Genomic DNA, 17,503 nt, shown 5'->3' with positions numbered 1-17,503 from the left:
GTGTGTATACGGCCTGCTCCTTATTTAGGAAAATGGTGTATAATGTCCATACAAATGTCTAGGTTTTTCATTCATATATCTTGCTCTCCCTAACCTCCCACTGTACCGTCATAGTACCAACAGCGATTTACTGCATGCTTTTATATGTTTTCCCCTGCTAGGCTGTAAGCCCTTCTTAAAAGTGGGACCATTCTAGCCCATCTTTGCCCAAGCCTTGCTAAAATATGTCCAGGAAGATGGTAGATACTTAATGCTTGTTGAATGTGAATGGATGGCTCTAAGACACAGGCTTTATCATATATTTTGTAACCTGCTCCTAGGAATATACATATATCCATTCATTCCAGGTGGGTATACAGGTAAAAAAAAAAATTGCTTAATATAGCTGGTTTGTATTACCCACAGGCTGCCTACCTGGGCAAAACATAGTTGCTTTGCTTTTTAACGACCCTAAAAACTCTCAACAAACCTTAAGTTGGACAGTTTTATACATATAAAACTGTTTTTATATATAAAACAGTGTCTTATAACCAAAAAAAAAGTACATTTTACATTACTGATTACTGTACTAACATTTTCTTATTAATAGGAACTGTCAGTCCTGATGGGGTGTTCTTCACTGTCATGAAAACAGCTTCTTGGCCAGGGGGCCTTCAGAGTTCTCAGGGCCTTCGAATAAGGACCAGTGGTTCCCAGCTGGGTGGGGAAGACTCTTGTCTGCTGGATGCACGGGCTCCTTGTACAGGACCTGGAAGGTGTATTATTCGTGCTCCTTTAGTTGCAGGCAAGGAAAAAACTCAACTCAAATGGGCNAAAAAAAAATTGCTTAATATAGCTGGTTTGTATTACCCACAGGCTGCCTACCTGGGCAAAACATAGTTGCTTTGCTTTTTAACGACCCTAAAAACTCTCAACAAACCTTAAGTTGGACAGTTTTATACATATAAAACTGTTTTTATATATAAAACAGTGTCTTATAACCAAAAAAAAAGTACATTTTACATTACTGATTACTGTACTAACATTTTCTTATTAATAGGAACTGTCAGTCCTGATGGGGTGTTCTTCACTGTCATGAAAACAGCTTCTTGGCCAGGGGGCCTTCAGAGTTCTCAGGGCCTTCGAGTAAGGACCAGTGGTTCCCAGCTGGGTGGGGAAGACTCTTGTCTGCTGGATGCACGGGCTCCTTGTACAGGACCTGGAAGGTGTATTATTCATGCTCCTTTAGTTGCAGGCAAGGAAAAAACTCAACTCAAATGGGCTGTGAGCTAAAAAGGAGATGTACTGGGATACTTGACTGAGAAAATCAGGGATGGTGCTGACTTCACGTGCTGCTGGTGGCTCAGAACTTGAACTTCTCTGCACCTCACAGTCCCACCATATACTGCTCTGCCTTCAGTCCTGGGCCCCTCGTGGTAGCCACTTCTTCGTGACACTCCATCCGACAGAAGATACAATCTGCTTCCCAGATAGCTCCGCAGAAGTCTCAGAATTGAGTTGTGGGCCCTGATTTGTCATCTGTTCAGAACCAGATCATGGCTGCTAAAGGGATGAAATGTGTTGACTAATCACGCTAAGGTTCAGTGGTCTGGGACACATGGCCTGGGTGTGTGGGAAGGGCAGATCCCCAAAGAAAACAAAGGGTAGTTGTCGTAGAAAGGGGACAGGGTGGACAGCCAAGACACTAAATGTCCACCTAAGTTTATTGCTGCTGCTTTTACCTCTGTGATGTCCCTCAAAACAAAATGAAACTTGCAGAAACCCCAGCTCTATTTTTTTTTTAAAGTAGGCTCCAGACCCAACGAGGGGCTTGAACTTATGACCCACGATCAAGAGTCACATGCTGTACTGACTGAGCCAGTCGGACGCCACCCCAGCTTTTTCAGAAGGTTTACCTGAAAGCAGATAATATGGCAAAGCAGATACGATCAGGTCGTTTCCCCTGGGGTGTGATTCCATGATTAACAGCACCAGAACCTCTATTTTTAGGCAACTTCATCTGGAAGAGTGTCTCTGCAATACACATATTGCTTTGTATGGCGTGGGCTGGCAGCTTGGCGGGCCACCTCTGGCTTCACTCCCAACAGAACATCCTACATGAGGAAGAAGGCAGGTGAGCCGTGACTTTTGCTCCTTGGAAGGGGTGGGGTAGGACTGAGAAATCCGTTCCTCTGAACCCCTTATCTGCACCATGATGACTCAGTTCCCCAACTGTACCCTGAGGAGCAGGGGAGGCATTATCTCCTTGAAAAGCTGAAGAAGCAGGAAATGAGCCAGGATTCACACCTAGCACCATGCACTATGTTCCGCAACCACAGCCAGAGGCAGTCAAGACATGCATTACATTACCGTCAGGCAGGTGACCTTGGCTCCCTAAAATGAACGAGCAAGGATGCCATACAGTAACACCCAGTCCAGTCTCACGAGGTGAAAGCTCCATCGGCATTCTGATTTAGTTGTGGTTCTGGCCAAAATCGTCCCTACAAGAGGTCAGTATGTTAAGTCACCCTTTGTCAGCCTTGCCCCGCTACGTCCCATCTCCTCCCTTTGTGAAGGCCATTTGTTCTTGTTTCATCACCTCTTCCTTTGCTTCCTCCCACCCTTGACTCCCTGGCCTCACGCATAGCCCCTTTTCCTTCCTGTCCATCCTACTGCTAACACTAAGATTTAGAGACGTAGAAGGTAACCAGCCCTGGTGAGGTGCTACTTTGTTATAGGCCCTAATCCCTGGGAAACTGGAGAGCAAATCAGGTTGGGTCTACCCGTGGGATCGTCAACCCAATGGGTTGAATCCCCTCCACCAACTTGAGGCCCATGAGTTATGGTGAGCTTCCAGTGGTACCATGGCCAACTATGACTTTTCTACTCTATGTAAAAGATGTGTGCTTTTAACACATACTTCTAGAAGCATAGACCCACCCCAAAATCATTCATCTGACTCATACTACAAATCATTCCTCTCCCCTAAGATGTGACCCAATCTCCTGCAGCAGGTGCTCCATTATTTATGGATCTGAGTTCATCCTGCCTAACACTGAACATGCTAAAACAATGCAAAATTGATGCTTGATAAATCTGCGATAGTTTTCTTGCTTGTATTATATTCCTCCCAGTGACCTGAAATTAAGTGATTTATCTGTGTTTTCGTTTTGTTGGGGTTTTTTGTTCACTTAGAAGTTGGGGAACAGGGATGGAGCTCACATCTGTCTCATAAGATGAAACTTATTTTCATATAGGGCTTTAAAATATCTGAAAAAAAAGTAATTTTTTAATCTTGGCTAGACCTGAAAATATTCTGTAGATGCTGTGTATCTTGGGGGAAGTTCATCCAGTAATCAGCAGAAGCTAGTGTTCACGGAGAGAATGGGATGATATGCATCTCACTCGTAGCTGCTTCAAAAATCTGAAATGTGTGCTATTTTATAGGGAGCTGTTTGGTCTGGTGATTATCACAGTATGGATGGGCCTGTGTCACAGTTCATCAAAGTAAGTTCTCAACTCATAGCTAAAATGTCTTCAAGGTGGGTCAGGTCAGATAGGCAAGTGAAAGTATTGACATACATATACAAACCAGAATCTTTGAAAGAAATCTTTCCTCTTCCTAAGGAAGGCCCATGGTAGTTGAATCAGAGGCGCACGGTCACCCACGCTTTTATAAATGCCAGTTCCTGACGTGGCCCAGTGTAACAGGGAACTGTCAGCGAAAAGAGTGTTTTTTAGGGGGAGGGAAAATGATCTCACAGAGAAGGTTGGAGATTTACGAAAGCATGAAGAGCAAAGAAAATATAAAAGTGTGGGTACATACAGATGAATATTAACTTTATAAAATAGTACTAATAATGTTTCGTGGGGCTTAAACATATAAAGAATAAAAATACGTGACAATAGCAGCACAGAAGGAGATAAACAGAGTGAAAGTGTTCTAAGAACCTTGAAACAGCAAATTAAACCCAAAGAAACAAGAAAATAATCATAAAAGCAGAAATCAATGAAATGAAAACTCAACATAAAAAATGGAGGACTGAGAAGGCCAAATACTGGCTTTATAACATGATTCATACCATCGATAAGCCCTGCCAAGACTAAAAAGGAAAAAACAATAAAAGTGAGAGCAAGGAAGAGGAAGCAAAAATAGAGAATATCAGGAATGAAAAAGAAAATGTATATCGAGTAGACCTTGCAAAAATCACAATAGGATATCATGAACAACTCCTTGGCAATAAATTTGAAAATATAGACAAAATGGATAAATTACTTTAAAAATACAAATTAGCAAAACTGACACAAGAAGAAATTCTCCAGAATAGTCCCATAGCTATTAAAAAAATTAAGTCCTCAATTTAAGTTTTTGCTAAAAAAAAAAAAAACTCTAGACCAGATGGCCTAACTGGAGAATTGTACCTAATATTTAAGGGAAAAATAATGTCAACCTTTAACAAACACAGAGAACAGAAAAAAAGAAGAAACACTTTTACAATTCATGTTATAAGGACAGAATAATCTTGATATCAAGACTTGATAAGAACATTTTTAAAAGGGCAGGGGGGGTAGCAAAGAAATTACCGGGCAGTCTCACTCATGGCTGCAGATTGAAAAATTCTGAACAAAGCAATAGGGAATCAAATCCTGCAATATATAACCCAACCACCAAGTTGGGGGTTATTCTAGGAACACAATTTAACATTCAAAAACCAACCAATGTTTTCTATCACATTAACAGAATAAAAGAAAAAAGTAAACCATCTCCTCAATCTATTCAGAAAGAGCGTTTGGTAAGATTCATCATCTGTTCCCAAGAGCTGTTGGAAAACAGGTGTAGAAGCTGATAAGTGGTATCAGCACCAAAGCTTGAGGCTCAGTGGAGAGCCACCGAAAACTTTCCTTCTGAGATCGGGATCCAGAAGGGGTTAGCCACCACTTCCACTTCTGCTCAACACTGCTCCAGCTAGGATCGTAGCCAGTCCAATAAGGCAAGAAAAAGAAATAAGAGGCGCAACAATTGGAAAAGAAAAATGTTCATTATCCGTGGCTGACATGATTGCATATACAAAAAAAAAAAAAATCAAACAGAATCTAAAGAGTTACTAGAGTGAGTGAGTTCAGCATGACTGCTGGGCACTAGGTGAATGTACTGAAACCAGCTGCATTTTTATCAACAAGTAACAGAAAATGATAAAAACAAGAAGTTAATCATAAATAATAACATCCAGAAATCAACTCCTTAGGAGTAAATCTAAAGAGATAGGCAAAATCTCTATAAATAAAACCATAAAACACTGTGGGAGAAATTAATGAAGATCTAAGTAAGTGGAGGGATAAACCTGTACTGGTAAAAGGATAAACAAATGAAAGAGTGGAATCTAGAAACAGGTCCACACACAAGCAGACCCTTGACGGATGACAGACGTAGCAGTGCAGGTGCAGCAAAGAAAGGCCGACTTCTCAACACACAGTGCTGGATCAACAGAAGCCCATATGGACAAACTCCCTAGCCAACTTCCATATATATCAGTTGCAGGTGGATTACAGCTCTAACGTGAGAAGCTACAGTAAGACTTGTAGAGAAGATAACCCCAAATCTCCAACACCTTGGGGAGGAAAAGCTTTCTTAAACACAACACAGAAATCATTAGGAAGGGGCGCCTGGGTGGCACAGCGGTTAAGCGTCTGCCTTCGGCTCAGGGCGTGATCCCGGCATTATGGGATCGAGCCCCCACATCAGGCTCCTCCGCTATGAGCCTGCTTCTTCCTCTCCCACTCCCCCTGCTTGTGTTCCCTCTCTCGCTGGCCGTCTCTATCTCTGTCAAATAAATAATAAATATAATCTNGTCTCTATCTCTGTCAAATAAATAATAAATAAAATCTTAAAAAAAAAAAAGAAATCATTAGGAAAAGATCAATTTTAACACTGCCTAATTAATCAGTGACTTCAGTTCCTCAAACGACATCATTATGTGAGTGGGAAAAACTATTTGCAACACATCCAAACAACAAAGATTTGCATTAAGAATGAAGAACTCCTGGGGGCACCTGGGTGGCTCAGTCACTTGAGTGTCTGAGAATCCTGATTTCAGCTCAGGTGTCAATCTCGGGGTGGTGGGTTTGAGCCCCACGTTGGGCTCCATGCTGGGCGTGGAGCCTACTAAAAGAAAAAAAAAATGTGTTCACCAAATTCAACATTTGTACTTATTTCCAAAGCAACCCAAAATTTTTATTGGATTTTTATTGATAATAGTTCCTGTATGTCTTTCTAGGAATCCAGCTGGTGGAAGAATTCAGCTGGCTGTTGCCATTATAATCGCTCTCCTCCCGTTTATCTCTTGGGTCTACATCTACATAAACAAGGAGATGAGGTCCTCCTGGCCAACTCACTGCAAGACAGTAATTTAAATCAAGTCAAGAATCCTCTTCTTCAAATGAGTATTGTCATTCAATTGTTTATAAACATGGTTGTAACAAGCCGATTTCCTAGGAGTTTATTTTGCTAATTTGAGCTAATATTAGTGGTGATTAAAAAAAAATCCTAAGAACTTTCTGAGGATGCCTATGACACAGCATGGGTTTGCACGGGTCTGGTAAGAGATGGGGGTCTGACATTCAGTTGTGTCACAGTGTAGTAGAAAAGGCCCAGGATGAAAGTTCGGAAATATGAATTCTAACTCAGCTTCTCACTACCTATATGACTTGGGCAAATATGTGAACCTCCTGGTGGATGTCTTCATCTGTAAAATAGGATTAATGCCAGATCTCCTACTTGCTTGTGCAGTTGCAAGGATTAGCCTGGAGGATATGCAAGCACTCCAAAAATACCAAGTGCTTATAAGGGGCTACACGTGATTAAAACAGAGGAAAGCAGGGTTTGGTGGTAGGGTAGATACTGAAAGGGCTCAAGAAATGGCTATGCGCCTGCACTGAACTCACTATATGGGACCAGCGCAGTGCCATTAACTAAATGAGGACGCCAAGTGAATGCGTGTGTCTTAGAAAGAAAGGAGGGTTAGGTAGAACAAAGGAATTTGGGACCAAAAGGAAAGAGGGAATATCAACTACATTGTAAATTTAAAATAAGACCAAAATCTGTACACACTTTTAAAAAATGAGTGTCAAAGGTAACCTGGGGGAGACCAAAGTCATAACCTACAGTACCATAACCGTGATGCCTACACACACACACGACATGGGAATGTCACTACGGTGCATACTGTATGACATGATAACATAACCATAACATGTTGCATTGAGCACCTGAAATGTGGCCAGATCGAGGAAGTACAATCCTACTTTTTTTGTTTTAATTTTAAAACATGTCAGTTCAATCATTAGAAAACTTATGTGTTTGGAACGACTGGATGTGTGAATCTACTTCTTTAACTGCAAGTTTTATATCTAAATACAGATCAAGTATTTCCAGTGAAAATGTAATGTCCCATGCGTGGGTTGTTAAGTATAAAATACATACTGGATTTTAAAGACACAGTACAAAAAGAATGTAAAATATTCTTATATTGATTATATGTTGAAATGATATTTTAGATAATATGTGAGTTAATATAAAATATATCATTAAAATTAATTATCTGTTTCTATTTTCTTTGTAAAATATGACTGCTTTTAAATTACTTCTATGGCTCATGTTGTATTTTGTTGGATGGTGATTTTTTTGCATCTGCTAGCACGAAACTCTGGAGTTAAGATTCCATTTCATGAGGTTTAGGAAATATTTCATTCAAAAAATATTACTACCAACCATATATTGGGAGACAACCATATATCGGGAGAGTGGAAATAAGTATGGCCATTTGTCTATTTTTACAGCCTTTAACACAATATTAAGCATTCTATAAACATTTGTTAAAGGAGGTATGTATGGTTTTTCTTTTACACAATGGCCGGTGGACAGGCAAAATTCTCTGTTAAGATTTAGATGAGGGGGGGCGCCTGGGTGGCACCGCGGTTAGGCGTCTGCCTTCGGCTCGNATATATTGGGAGACAACCATATATCGGGAGAGTGGAAATAAGTATGGCCATTTGTCTATTTTTACAGCCTTTAACACAATATTAAGCATTCTATAAATATTTGTTAAAGGAAGTATGTATGGTTTTTCTTTTACACAATGGCCGGTGGACAGGCAAAATTCTCTGTTAAGATTTAGATGAGGGAAGAGGGAAAAAAATCCAGTCGCTATTAAAGCAAATAACGTGAAATTTATTTTAAGGGTGAATAAAATACAGATAAAGGATTCCGTTGCTCCAATGTGCAGTTAGCTTGCATGATGCTTATGGTTTTTACATTGTTCCTAATTTCACTACTAAAACCACACAGGAAAAAACGGTTTCATTTGCAAATTCTATCTAGGATCTACCTATCCTCCAAGTAATGCTTGATTCTGTGCTTAAAAGACAGAAATGTTCCAACCAAAAAAAGAAGTGATGTTCAAAATATACTTTCATGCTATCTGCACCTCTGGCATCACACTATGAATTCTGTGATTATACGCAATTCCTTTTATGTATCTATGGGCACCGCCTCCTGAAAGGAGCCTCTGTTACTGAGATTGTTGTAAACTCCAGTTCTCAATTGAATTTCATAAGCTCGATGTCTCTATTATCCAAGCCTCTGCCTTCCCACCAGTCTTTTTTCTTCCCTCTGGCACTCCTCTCCATCAGCCTCTCATTATCCGCTGCCAGGACTGAGACACAGATCTAATCACAGCTTCCCTGCAGAAACGGAAATGAGGGCTCCTTGCTGTCTGCCAAGCCCAGTTCTAACTGCGGGCTCATCATTCAAGGCTCTTCACGACGCAGCCCTGTCCGCTTCTTGCAATACTTCTTGCCATACCCCCAGGTGCCTTTCGGTGAATCTTCCCAGCATCATCACTCCTAAACTCAGCATGCCCTTTAACCTCTGCGGAGGCTATTCTGCCCACTGTCGAAAACCATTTCCCCCCTCCTTCAAGTCATCACTCATCCCGTTAAACAAAATTAAACTCCCCCTCCACATTCCCAGGCCTTTCTTCAAGCATTTGGGATCTATGGATGGTAAGGTCGGTGAATGCAGGGAACACGGGACAGTCGCCTCTCTGCTGGGCTGAATCATGGCCCTCAAGGATATCTGGTCCCCAGAACCTAGGACCGTTACCTTGCATCACAAAACAGTCTTTGCAGATACGATAAAGTTAAAGATCCTGAGATGGGGAGATAAGCCTGGAGGTGATCACAACTATCACAACTGTCCTGATAAAAGGCAGGCAGAGGGAGGTTTGAAGAGGCCCCTTGCGGGCTCCAAAGATGGAGGAAGGGGCCTTGAGCCAGGAATGGAATGCAGGAAGCAGGCTCTGGAAGCCTGAAAGGGCAAGGAAGCAGATTCTGCCAGCGGTGGGGCGGAGGGGGGGGGCGGTGTTTGTCAGGCGCCTTGAGCTGAGCCCAGGGAAAGTGGTGCCGACTTCTGGCCTCCCGCACTGTAAGAGCACGTACGTGCCTTTGGAAGCCACGCGTGGTAGCGATTTGCCGCCGCAGCCGCAGAACGCGAACACACCCCTGCACCCCAGAGCCTGGGCACCCGGCAGGCACACTGACGCGGACTAGTACTGCTTTTTTCTCTCGTGATGTTTTTAGGCCCTGCGTCAAATTTTCTCTGCATTTCAACAGTCCCTTTGCTTTCGAATCAATGTTGCCACAAATAAGCCTTAGCACACAGGACAACCGAGTTAACGTGCCCCATTTGTCTAGGAAGGGAGTCAAAAGTAAATTCATTGACCCCCCCCGCCCCCACCCCGTGGTCTCTAGCTGCTGGAGACCAGCTGCTGCCCGGAGACACCACCCCAGGGGGCACACAGCTGCACTGGCCCTTGGTCCTGCTTTGCTTAGAATCACAAAGCCACCACAAGACTTCTCGGGATGCCCTTCTCATGGCCTCACACGGGACAGACCACACATTCACCTGTGAAATAACTTATTCGTTGCTTACAGAACAGGGATACAAGCCTATAAATGTACAAACATGATGGGTATTCTGAGCAAAAAATGTCCAAAGTTCATTCACACGGGAGGAGACACACAGAAAGTTTACCTGAGCTGATTTTATTTTTTATTACGAATTTTAAGTTACACAGTTAATACATGAATAAATACATCCTCCTTGTAAAAAGTAAAAAAATGTCAGATAAGGCTAAATGAAGTCCGTTTTGAGAACTATACCACCCCCCTCAGTCTCCTCCCTGGCTGATTGAGGCTGCTTTCATTCATTTTGTTTCCAATCCTCGGCACTGGATCAATTATCCAAAAATGACATTTCAGAGTATCTCATGAGCTAACGCACACTGAGGCCATAAATACATTTTGTTATGCAAATAGAATACTACACAATGAGCCTGAGGATTTGGGGGGGGGAGATAAACACAAACACAACGTTCAACCACCACTCTCTTTCTCTAACGGTAAACAAGATAAATCAGACTAAAACTGGAAAGCGTTTTCCTTCTTATAATTCATAATTCTGTCTGGAACTCTGCCTCTCCCTTTCAACATCATTTTGTCAGGATAGACATAGACGGTGCCAAAAGCCTGGCTGTCCGGAGCCGTTTCAATAACCCCTTCTAGGTTGACGTGGTGCACACCGAAAGGGTCCTCAGAGTAGCCACCATCGTGAGTGTGACCGGCGAAGAAACACACCACACACTTGTGAGACCAAATGACTGCCAGGGCATCTCTGTAATTCCAGGCCAGGCACACACTGTCAGAGGCCTCTGGGTAAATGGGAACATGGCCTGTTAGTTAAAGAGAAGAAGAGTTATGAGCCAATTAGGAAATGTCTCTTTCATCAAAATAAATGGCTAAAAACTAGTACTCAGGGGGTAAAAAAAAAAAAAGATATTGTTACTTATTTCAAATAGACCAAGAGCAGAGAGAATCCACTTCCACGAAGAACTGCATCACCTACAGCCACATCTCTGCAGCACACAGAAGGGGGAGGCGGCCCACACACACCCCCCCCCCCGGGGGGGGGGGGCGGCCACGGTCCACGCAGAACCCCTGAGACCCTACAGCCTACAACATCTGAAGGGGCACAAACGTCAAGAAAATACAAGGGCATCCTGTGCAGAACGGTCGGCGAGGGCGGCCAGAAGCCAGGCAGATGTGTGCTGGGGTCCAGTCTCTTGAACACGAGCGCTAGGTACACAGAAAGAGGTACCCCTAAATTTAAGAACAGTTTAGGGATGGATCATGGGTTATAGGTCATTTATATAGACACTCAGTGCTTTAAAAACTGATTCATGCCACTTTAAACACCTCCATGAGATCCGGGCAGTCGGGGCCATTTTACAGATGAGAAAAGCGAGGGAAAGCAGGGAGTATTTACATTCAGGCCCACAGGAAGTACAGCCAGGAGGATTTCGAATTCCTGATGCCAAGACACATAAGGTCACATCACGTCTCACTCTGGAGCGCAGACACAAAAGCTCCCTCAGCTTTGCTTCTTGCCCTTAAATCACTTTCCTATTTTGTTACAATTTACTTGTTACTGAAATTTATTCTGAATTTTTTTAATGAAGATTTTTATTGTTTAGTATCTATCAGTTTGTAATACAAGTTAAAAAGGGGGGTGTTAACAGATCCCTAAAGAGTCAAAACAGTCAGAAGAACTTACGAGTGTGCGTGCATACACACACACACACACACACACACACACACACACGTGCATGCAAACACACGACTACTCTTGTAGCCGTGATGACAGCTGAGAGTCCAAACAGGCCGGTGACTCACCAGATTGAGAGGCCACACTGGACTCCTCTGACACAGTGACCTGCTCCCCTCCCTGAAACACTGGGCTGCCAGGACACCAATAGTCCCCCTCGTTTTCCTCCAATCTCGAGGCCCACGAATTCTCACTCCTCTCCGCGGGCTCCTCATCTCCCCACTTCCTCCTGGGAGTGTCTGAATGCTTGGTCCTTGGGCTCTGCTTCCCTATTGACACCTAATGGCTTGGTGATCCAGTAATTTCTCGAATCTAATAAAGTGATTGGTGATCTAGTAAAATCTCAAATGTCCCCGGCATTCTTCCACTCCCACATGCTTATACCCAGTCCAGACTTCCGCTCTCAATTTCAGACTCAAACATCCGAACTGCTTACTCAACATCTCCACGGATGCCTGACAGGCGTCTGAAACTTCAGCTTTCCACGGCCGAAGTCCTGAACTCCCCACCCTGCACCCTCTCCTGCGGCAGTGCCCCGAACGTCAGCAAACAGCATGCTAGTCGTCCAACTGCATGGCCCAAACCCCAGAGGTGGAGGCGAAACAACCTCTCAGTACCCAAAATGCAAAGGCAAAGGGCAAACTAAAACAAAAGGAAATTGCTATTAGCCATTTAAAACTTCGCTATAGAAAACCTGACGCACTCCGTCGTCAAAGATTTGTTCACGCGGGTTCTGAGCTCACAGTGAAGGGGAGGAATCCAGGAGGCGGCTAATGTAGACAGGGGCCCTGACGGAACAGGTAACGGGAATCCATGATAGGGTGGGAAAGGAGATGGGAGGGACCTGAGTCTCAGCCAAAATCATGCACTACTGACACAACTAGGTTGTTTAACCTCTCAGTCTCCTGATCTTTGAACTGAATGGGTTGACAATAAGGCCTGTAGTCCCTTTCAGCTCCAGTATTCTCTGAAGTGACAGGCACAGCCTGGCAGCGGGAAGCCAAACAGCAGAGACACGTCGTCGAGAAGTGTCCCGGGTCTGAGGCCACCTACCGCAGAGCCAAAGAGGGTCACATCGCACTGATAACTCCCGGGGCACCCTGCGCTCTCCAAGCCTGGGATGACAGTATTCCCAGGGCAGCACACGCTCTCCTACTCCATCTACACGTTTTCCCACGTCAGGGAAGGATTCACAAGTATTCATGGTTTAGATTGTCAACTATCAGAAAAGCTTGCATTTTCAAGGGGTTTTCATGTTCTTAATTCCATTTGGTAAAATCCAAAGAAACCCCACAGTTTGCAGGTTCAACTTTCACCCCGATTCACACGGCTGACGGAAACAAATGTGCACAGAGCGGCCTCCCGTCCGTGCGACCCTGGGCATGGCCTTCTCAGCCATTACACCACATCAGTCCTAAAGCGAGGATCTAAACTCAGTGCCCAAACCAAGTACACCAGCCACGCTGCGAATCCAAATTCAGTCCCCCACGTGCACACGCGCACACGTGTACACACACCTGCAGCTGAGTGTATGTTAAGCACCTCCAGATTCCTACGACCTGGGATGACAGCGTGTCTGTAAAACACGATTCTAGGTGGAAGGAACAGCAAACTTATTTCCTTGCGAACACGTGGCAGAGTCTAGAACGGAAGTACTCACTGCCAGGTGAGTCTCTAACACGCGTCCCATTACCAGCTGCACTTCCAACTAGACAGCAGAGGCCCCCGGCTGGCGGCCCACCTCACCAACCAGCAGGTCTCCTGTCCTGAGGCTGAGGCTGGGCATGGGGCCTGGCCTGAACTTCTCACTCAGATACCACAGCTGACCCGTGAACGAAGGTTTGGACTGTGTGGGTCCACAGTCCACACATTTTTACAATAATGCAGCACATGTATTTTCTCTTATGATTTTCTTAATAACATTTTCTTTTCTCAAGCTTACCTTTTGTAAGAAGACAGCATATAATACATACAACATACAAAATATGCGTCAATCAACTGTTACCACTAAGGCTTCTAGGCAACAGTAGGCCATCTGTAGTTAAGTTTCTAGAGAGTCAAAAGCTGTACATGGATTTTTCGACTGTGCGGGGGCGGGGGGCAGCGCCCCTGACCCCCACACTGTTAAGGTCAACTGTACTACGTAAAAGGATCCCATGTGCTGAAATTCTATTCGGAAACCTAAAAGGCCAAACTCACAGGCATTAACAAGTGGCAAGATGTTTTTTCTATTTTACAGCTCTTTCTTGACTCAGCTGTAAATGTCAGTCTTATACTCAGGTTCTCAATAAAGAAAGGTAAACATTCATTTAACAGCAAGAGGACATCACGACATACATATTATTATTACACTTTCGAACCTCACTTTCCCATTCTCTAAAAGGCTGGCATAATCAAGTAATTTAAATACTTACTCACAATCACCACCTTTTCCTGGTTTGTGTCAGAGAACGTAAGAACTTCATTCAACCAGTTCAGCTGCTCTTGGCTGAATCCTCCATTAAACTGGACAAACTGGGGCTCAGAAAGTCCTGAAATGAACGCAGTACATCAGACCCATCAGATGTCAGCTTTTTTCTCCTTGGGCACGCGTGCTTGGCTAATGTGGGGACACCTGTACTTCTCTATAGAAATATGTGGTAGCAGTTGACTTCAAATAAGAAACCACAAGAATTTAGAGCACCAGACAAATGGCCCGTATCCCACTCATCTGCTTACCTCACTAACTCTGTGTTACACTGAAAACAAAACACGGGCTCCTGACTGTGTCCATGGGGCCATACTAAGTCAGCTTGCACCCCACTGGCCTTTTCCTGAGTCCTTTAATGATGATAATGTGCCATCCTGCTCAGCACCTTTCCATCTGCCCCCCTCTCCGTCCTTAACACTCCACGCCCCCCCACTCTGCACTTCCCAAGGACGACTCCTTCCAATCACTTAGGTTTCTGCTTAAATGTTTTTCTCCCTGGAAAGGCCACCTCTGACCAGCTAAGCTAAAACCCTACCCTGAGTCCTTTTCTTTAACATTACACATAATTTTCCTGGTAACATTTATTGCTATGGATGTAATTCTATTTGTTTCATTTATGGTCTTGCCCGCCTACTTCTCTTGCTTCTTCCACTCTGTCCCTTAAAAATAAATAAATAAATAAACGTGATGCAGTCAGCATTGCTTCCAGCTCTGAAGAGCTAGCCCTTGACAAAGGGGCCCGGCCCAGAACAGGCAGTCAGATGCCAACTAAATAAATGAATCTTGAACCGACTGCAACCAATCCACACGCCGTGAGGCCTATGAGCAATCCTGACCCTGAACAACAGCAACAATATACTTTTACCTTCATCATCCATCTTCCTGTTGAATAAAAGGGAGCTGAAGAATGGAAAGACAATGTATTAGACTCTCAGCTCAAAGGAATAATTCACCTTGCGGACTATTCAACTCCGAATTTGGATTGTGCTCCCTCAGTATCTTCAGACACTGCTGGTATTTTGGAGAGGACTGGTCCACGCCTAAGACGCTCAAGTCGTAAGCATCCAGTAAAATGAACCGGAATTGAGGGAATGGGACAAAGTGATAAGCATAGTAATCCTCCGAAGGCACAGTCTCGGGATGCTGCACAATGTGGTCTTCTAGAAACTTTGTGTTAAGTTTAGAATTTGTTAGGTAGTTTCTGCTGAAGTTATAGAACTCGTGGTTCCCCCACGTGTGATGAACGGGGACTTTAAGCATCTGGAAAGTGTTCATAACAAGTTCGAGCGACTTTTCGGATGCTTTGTACTGCGCATTATATCCGTCAATGATATCTCCAAGCTGAAGCACGCAGCGGGGCAGGCTACTCTCCGTATTCCAGTGTTTGACAGCGCCCCGCAAGTGAAGCAGACTGTGTCTGTAGTACCTCCGTCTGTTTCCTTGGAAGTTATAGCCATCTTCTAAATCAGCGTACTGGATATCTGCTATCACCCCAAAGGAGAAGAGAACTTCCGAATTCTCAGTCAGCGTTCCAGGGTTGGGCTTATCATCCATAACCTCCAAACGGGCTTCTAAATAGACAAAATAAAGAACATGACTACACTATAAACATCTTACTTTTCCAAATGGGCTGAAGAGGATGGTAAAGTATTAATAGTTAATTCGCCAGGTAGCGTGATAGAGAGAAAAGCACATGGGCCTTGAAGTCCAATTGTCCTACGGCCAAAGTACCAAGTCCCAGGAACAGTTCAGTTTTCTTATCTGTAAAATTACCTCTATTCTTCAGAAGAGTAATTTACAAAAGGTTATTATCTTATTAATGAACAGGCATTCTAAATCCAGAAAAGTCAAATTCACATCTGGTAGAACTTTTAATTTTTAAGAAACGTACACTAGTTTTTTATACACACACACACACACACACACACACACACAGAGTACTTTCTTCCACAAACACCAAAATAATTCTATCAAAACTTCAGGATTCTTTTTACAGAAAATAACACATCACACTCATTCATTGTTCTTTATACATTAGTTTCCCACTACGGATGATTTTGTGTTGGGCTGGATCTTTTGGCTTCTTTGGTGGGTAAGTCACTTGAAATAACTTGCTCATATTTTATATCTGGGATAATGGGGGGAAGAAATGAAGAAAGGAGCAGAATCATTTTAAACAAACAAACAAAAACTAACTAGAATATTGATGTGACTGTCTTCATTTCTGACAAATGGTTCCTGGTTCTTCAGTAGTTGGATTCACATCTGAACCAGCTTTTTCTAACCTGAATATTAACTACCCTGTCCCCAAAGCCAAAATGGAAAATACATCATCTTTTCTTCTCACACATGATCTGCACCCTGCTACACTAGCCAAGAACAAGGGATTTAGATCTGAAAAGCTATTATTTTACTAGATTGTTTACAATCTAAATTTATAATCATTTCTAATGCCTCAAAAGAGCCAAGAACACTAAAGATTAAAAATAAAAACCAGGGGCGCCTGGGTGGCTCAGTTGGTGAAGCATCTGCCTTTGGCCCAGGTCATGATCTCTGGGTCCTGGGTTGGAGTCCCACCTCGGGTTCCCTGCTCAGCGGGGAGTCTGCTTCTCCCTCTGCCTCTACCCCTCCCCCGGCTCATGCTCCCTCTCTTGCTCTCAAATAAATAAAATCTTTAGAAATAAAAACCAAATGCTATGATCCTAAATGATGAAATATTCTTATTATAAAGTCTACAGTACTACACTGTGTTGCGGGATCGAAGCTTATTAAAGCCTTGCTGTTTCTAAAACAACTTCATGTGGAATTTCTAAAACTACTTTCCGACTGCTGGTCTCCAGTAGTCCACTACAGCTACTGAGTTCTCTTCAATCATCCACAGACATGTGAAGTCCTAGTGGACAGAGCACTGCTGTCCCAGGCAGGGGTGACAACTCCACAGGCGGCCAGAGGGCCGGTCAGCAACCTGACTTCCTTGAGAATTAGAGGCCTCTTTTCATGCTGAAACTGTTGTCACCAACAACACACATTTTCTGGGATCCACCCAATTATGAGCTTCAGTGACTTTCCTTTCTTCCCTAACCGGACTGGTTATAACTAGCTCGGACACAGGTATAAAGCAGCACCAGGAAGACTGGAAATCTTGAAAAAATGGCTTCGTGTTCTGACAGTTTTTTTTTTTCATTTGCTCATTTTGTCCTGCAGTCTCCACCTGAAAACCCTGGTAGATATCAAGCCAGCTAAAATGTTTGCAGGATGGGTGAGATCATCTGATTTGAAAGGTGAAGAAGTCAGACAAAATAAACATAAGATTCATCTAAGATGAAAATCTGTAG

The 17,503-nt window shown here is 43.4% G+C and overlaps 2 protein-coding genes across 4 annotated transcripts in view; one reads left to right on the top strand and one right to left on the bottom strand.

Annotated features, from left to right (window-relative positions):
- TMEM220 (transmembrane protein 220) overlaps positions 1-7,586 on the top strand; it is a 15,337-nt gene extending 7,751 nt beyond the window's left edge. Inside the window, exons 4-6 of the mRNA XM_011227441.3 lie at positions 1,990-2,113; positions 3,427-3,486; positions 6,255-7,586. Coding sequence (XP_011225743.3) covers positions 1,990-2,113; positions 3,427-3,486; positions 6,255-6,390 — 320 coding nt within the window. The 3' untranslated portion in view covers positions 6,391-7,586. The remainder of the gene's footprint in view (positions 1-1,989; positions 2,114-3,426; positions 3,487-6,254) is intronic.
- The window catches only part of ADPRM (ADP-ribose/CDP-alcohol diphosphatase, manganese dependent), a 137,633-nt gene that overhangs the window by 115,520 nt on the left and 4,610 nt on the right, over positions 1-17,503 (bottom strand). For 2 of the 3 annotated variants that reach the window (XM_034647347.1, XM_034647348.1), the window contains 3 exons: positions 15,122-15,739; positions 14,113-14,229; positions 7,999-10,766 (listed from right to left, as the gene is read on the bottom strand). In XM_034647347.1, coding sequence (XP_034503238.1) covers positions 10,456-10,766; positions 14,113-14,229; positions 15,122-15,722 — 1,029 coding nt within the window. In that variant the 5' untranslated portion in view covers positions 15,723-15,739 and the 3' untranslated portion in view covers positions 7,999-10,455. Of the gene's footprint in view, positions 1-7,998; positions 10,767-14,112; positions 14,230-15,121; positions 15,740-17,503 lie in introns of those variants that run through there. The other variant, XM_034647349.1, reaches the window with a different exon arrangement.

Source organism: Ailuropoda melanoleuca, chromosome 17 (genome assembly GCF_002007445.2).
Source record: "Ailuropoda melanoleuca isolate Jingjing chromosome 17, ASM200744v2, whole genome shotgun sequence".
Classification (NCBI taxonomy): Eukaryota; Metazoa; Chordata; class Mammalia; order Carnivora; family Ursidae; genus Ailuropoda; species Ailuropoda melanoleuca.
Note: the sequence above shows the minus strand (reverse complement) of the source record. Positions and strands in the feature narration are given on the sequence as shown.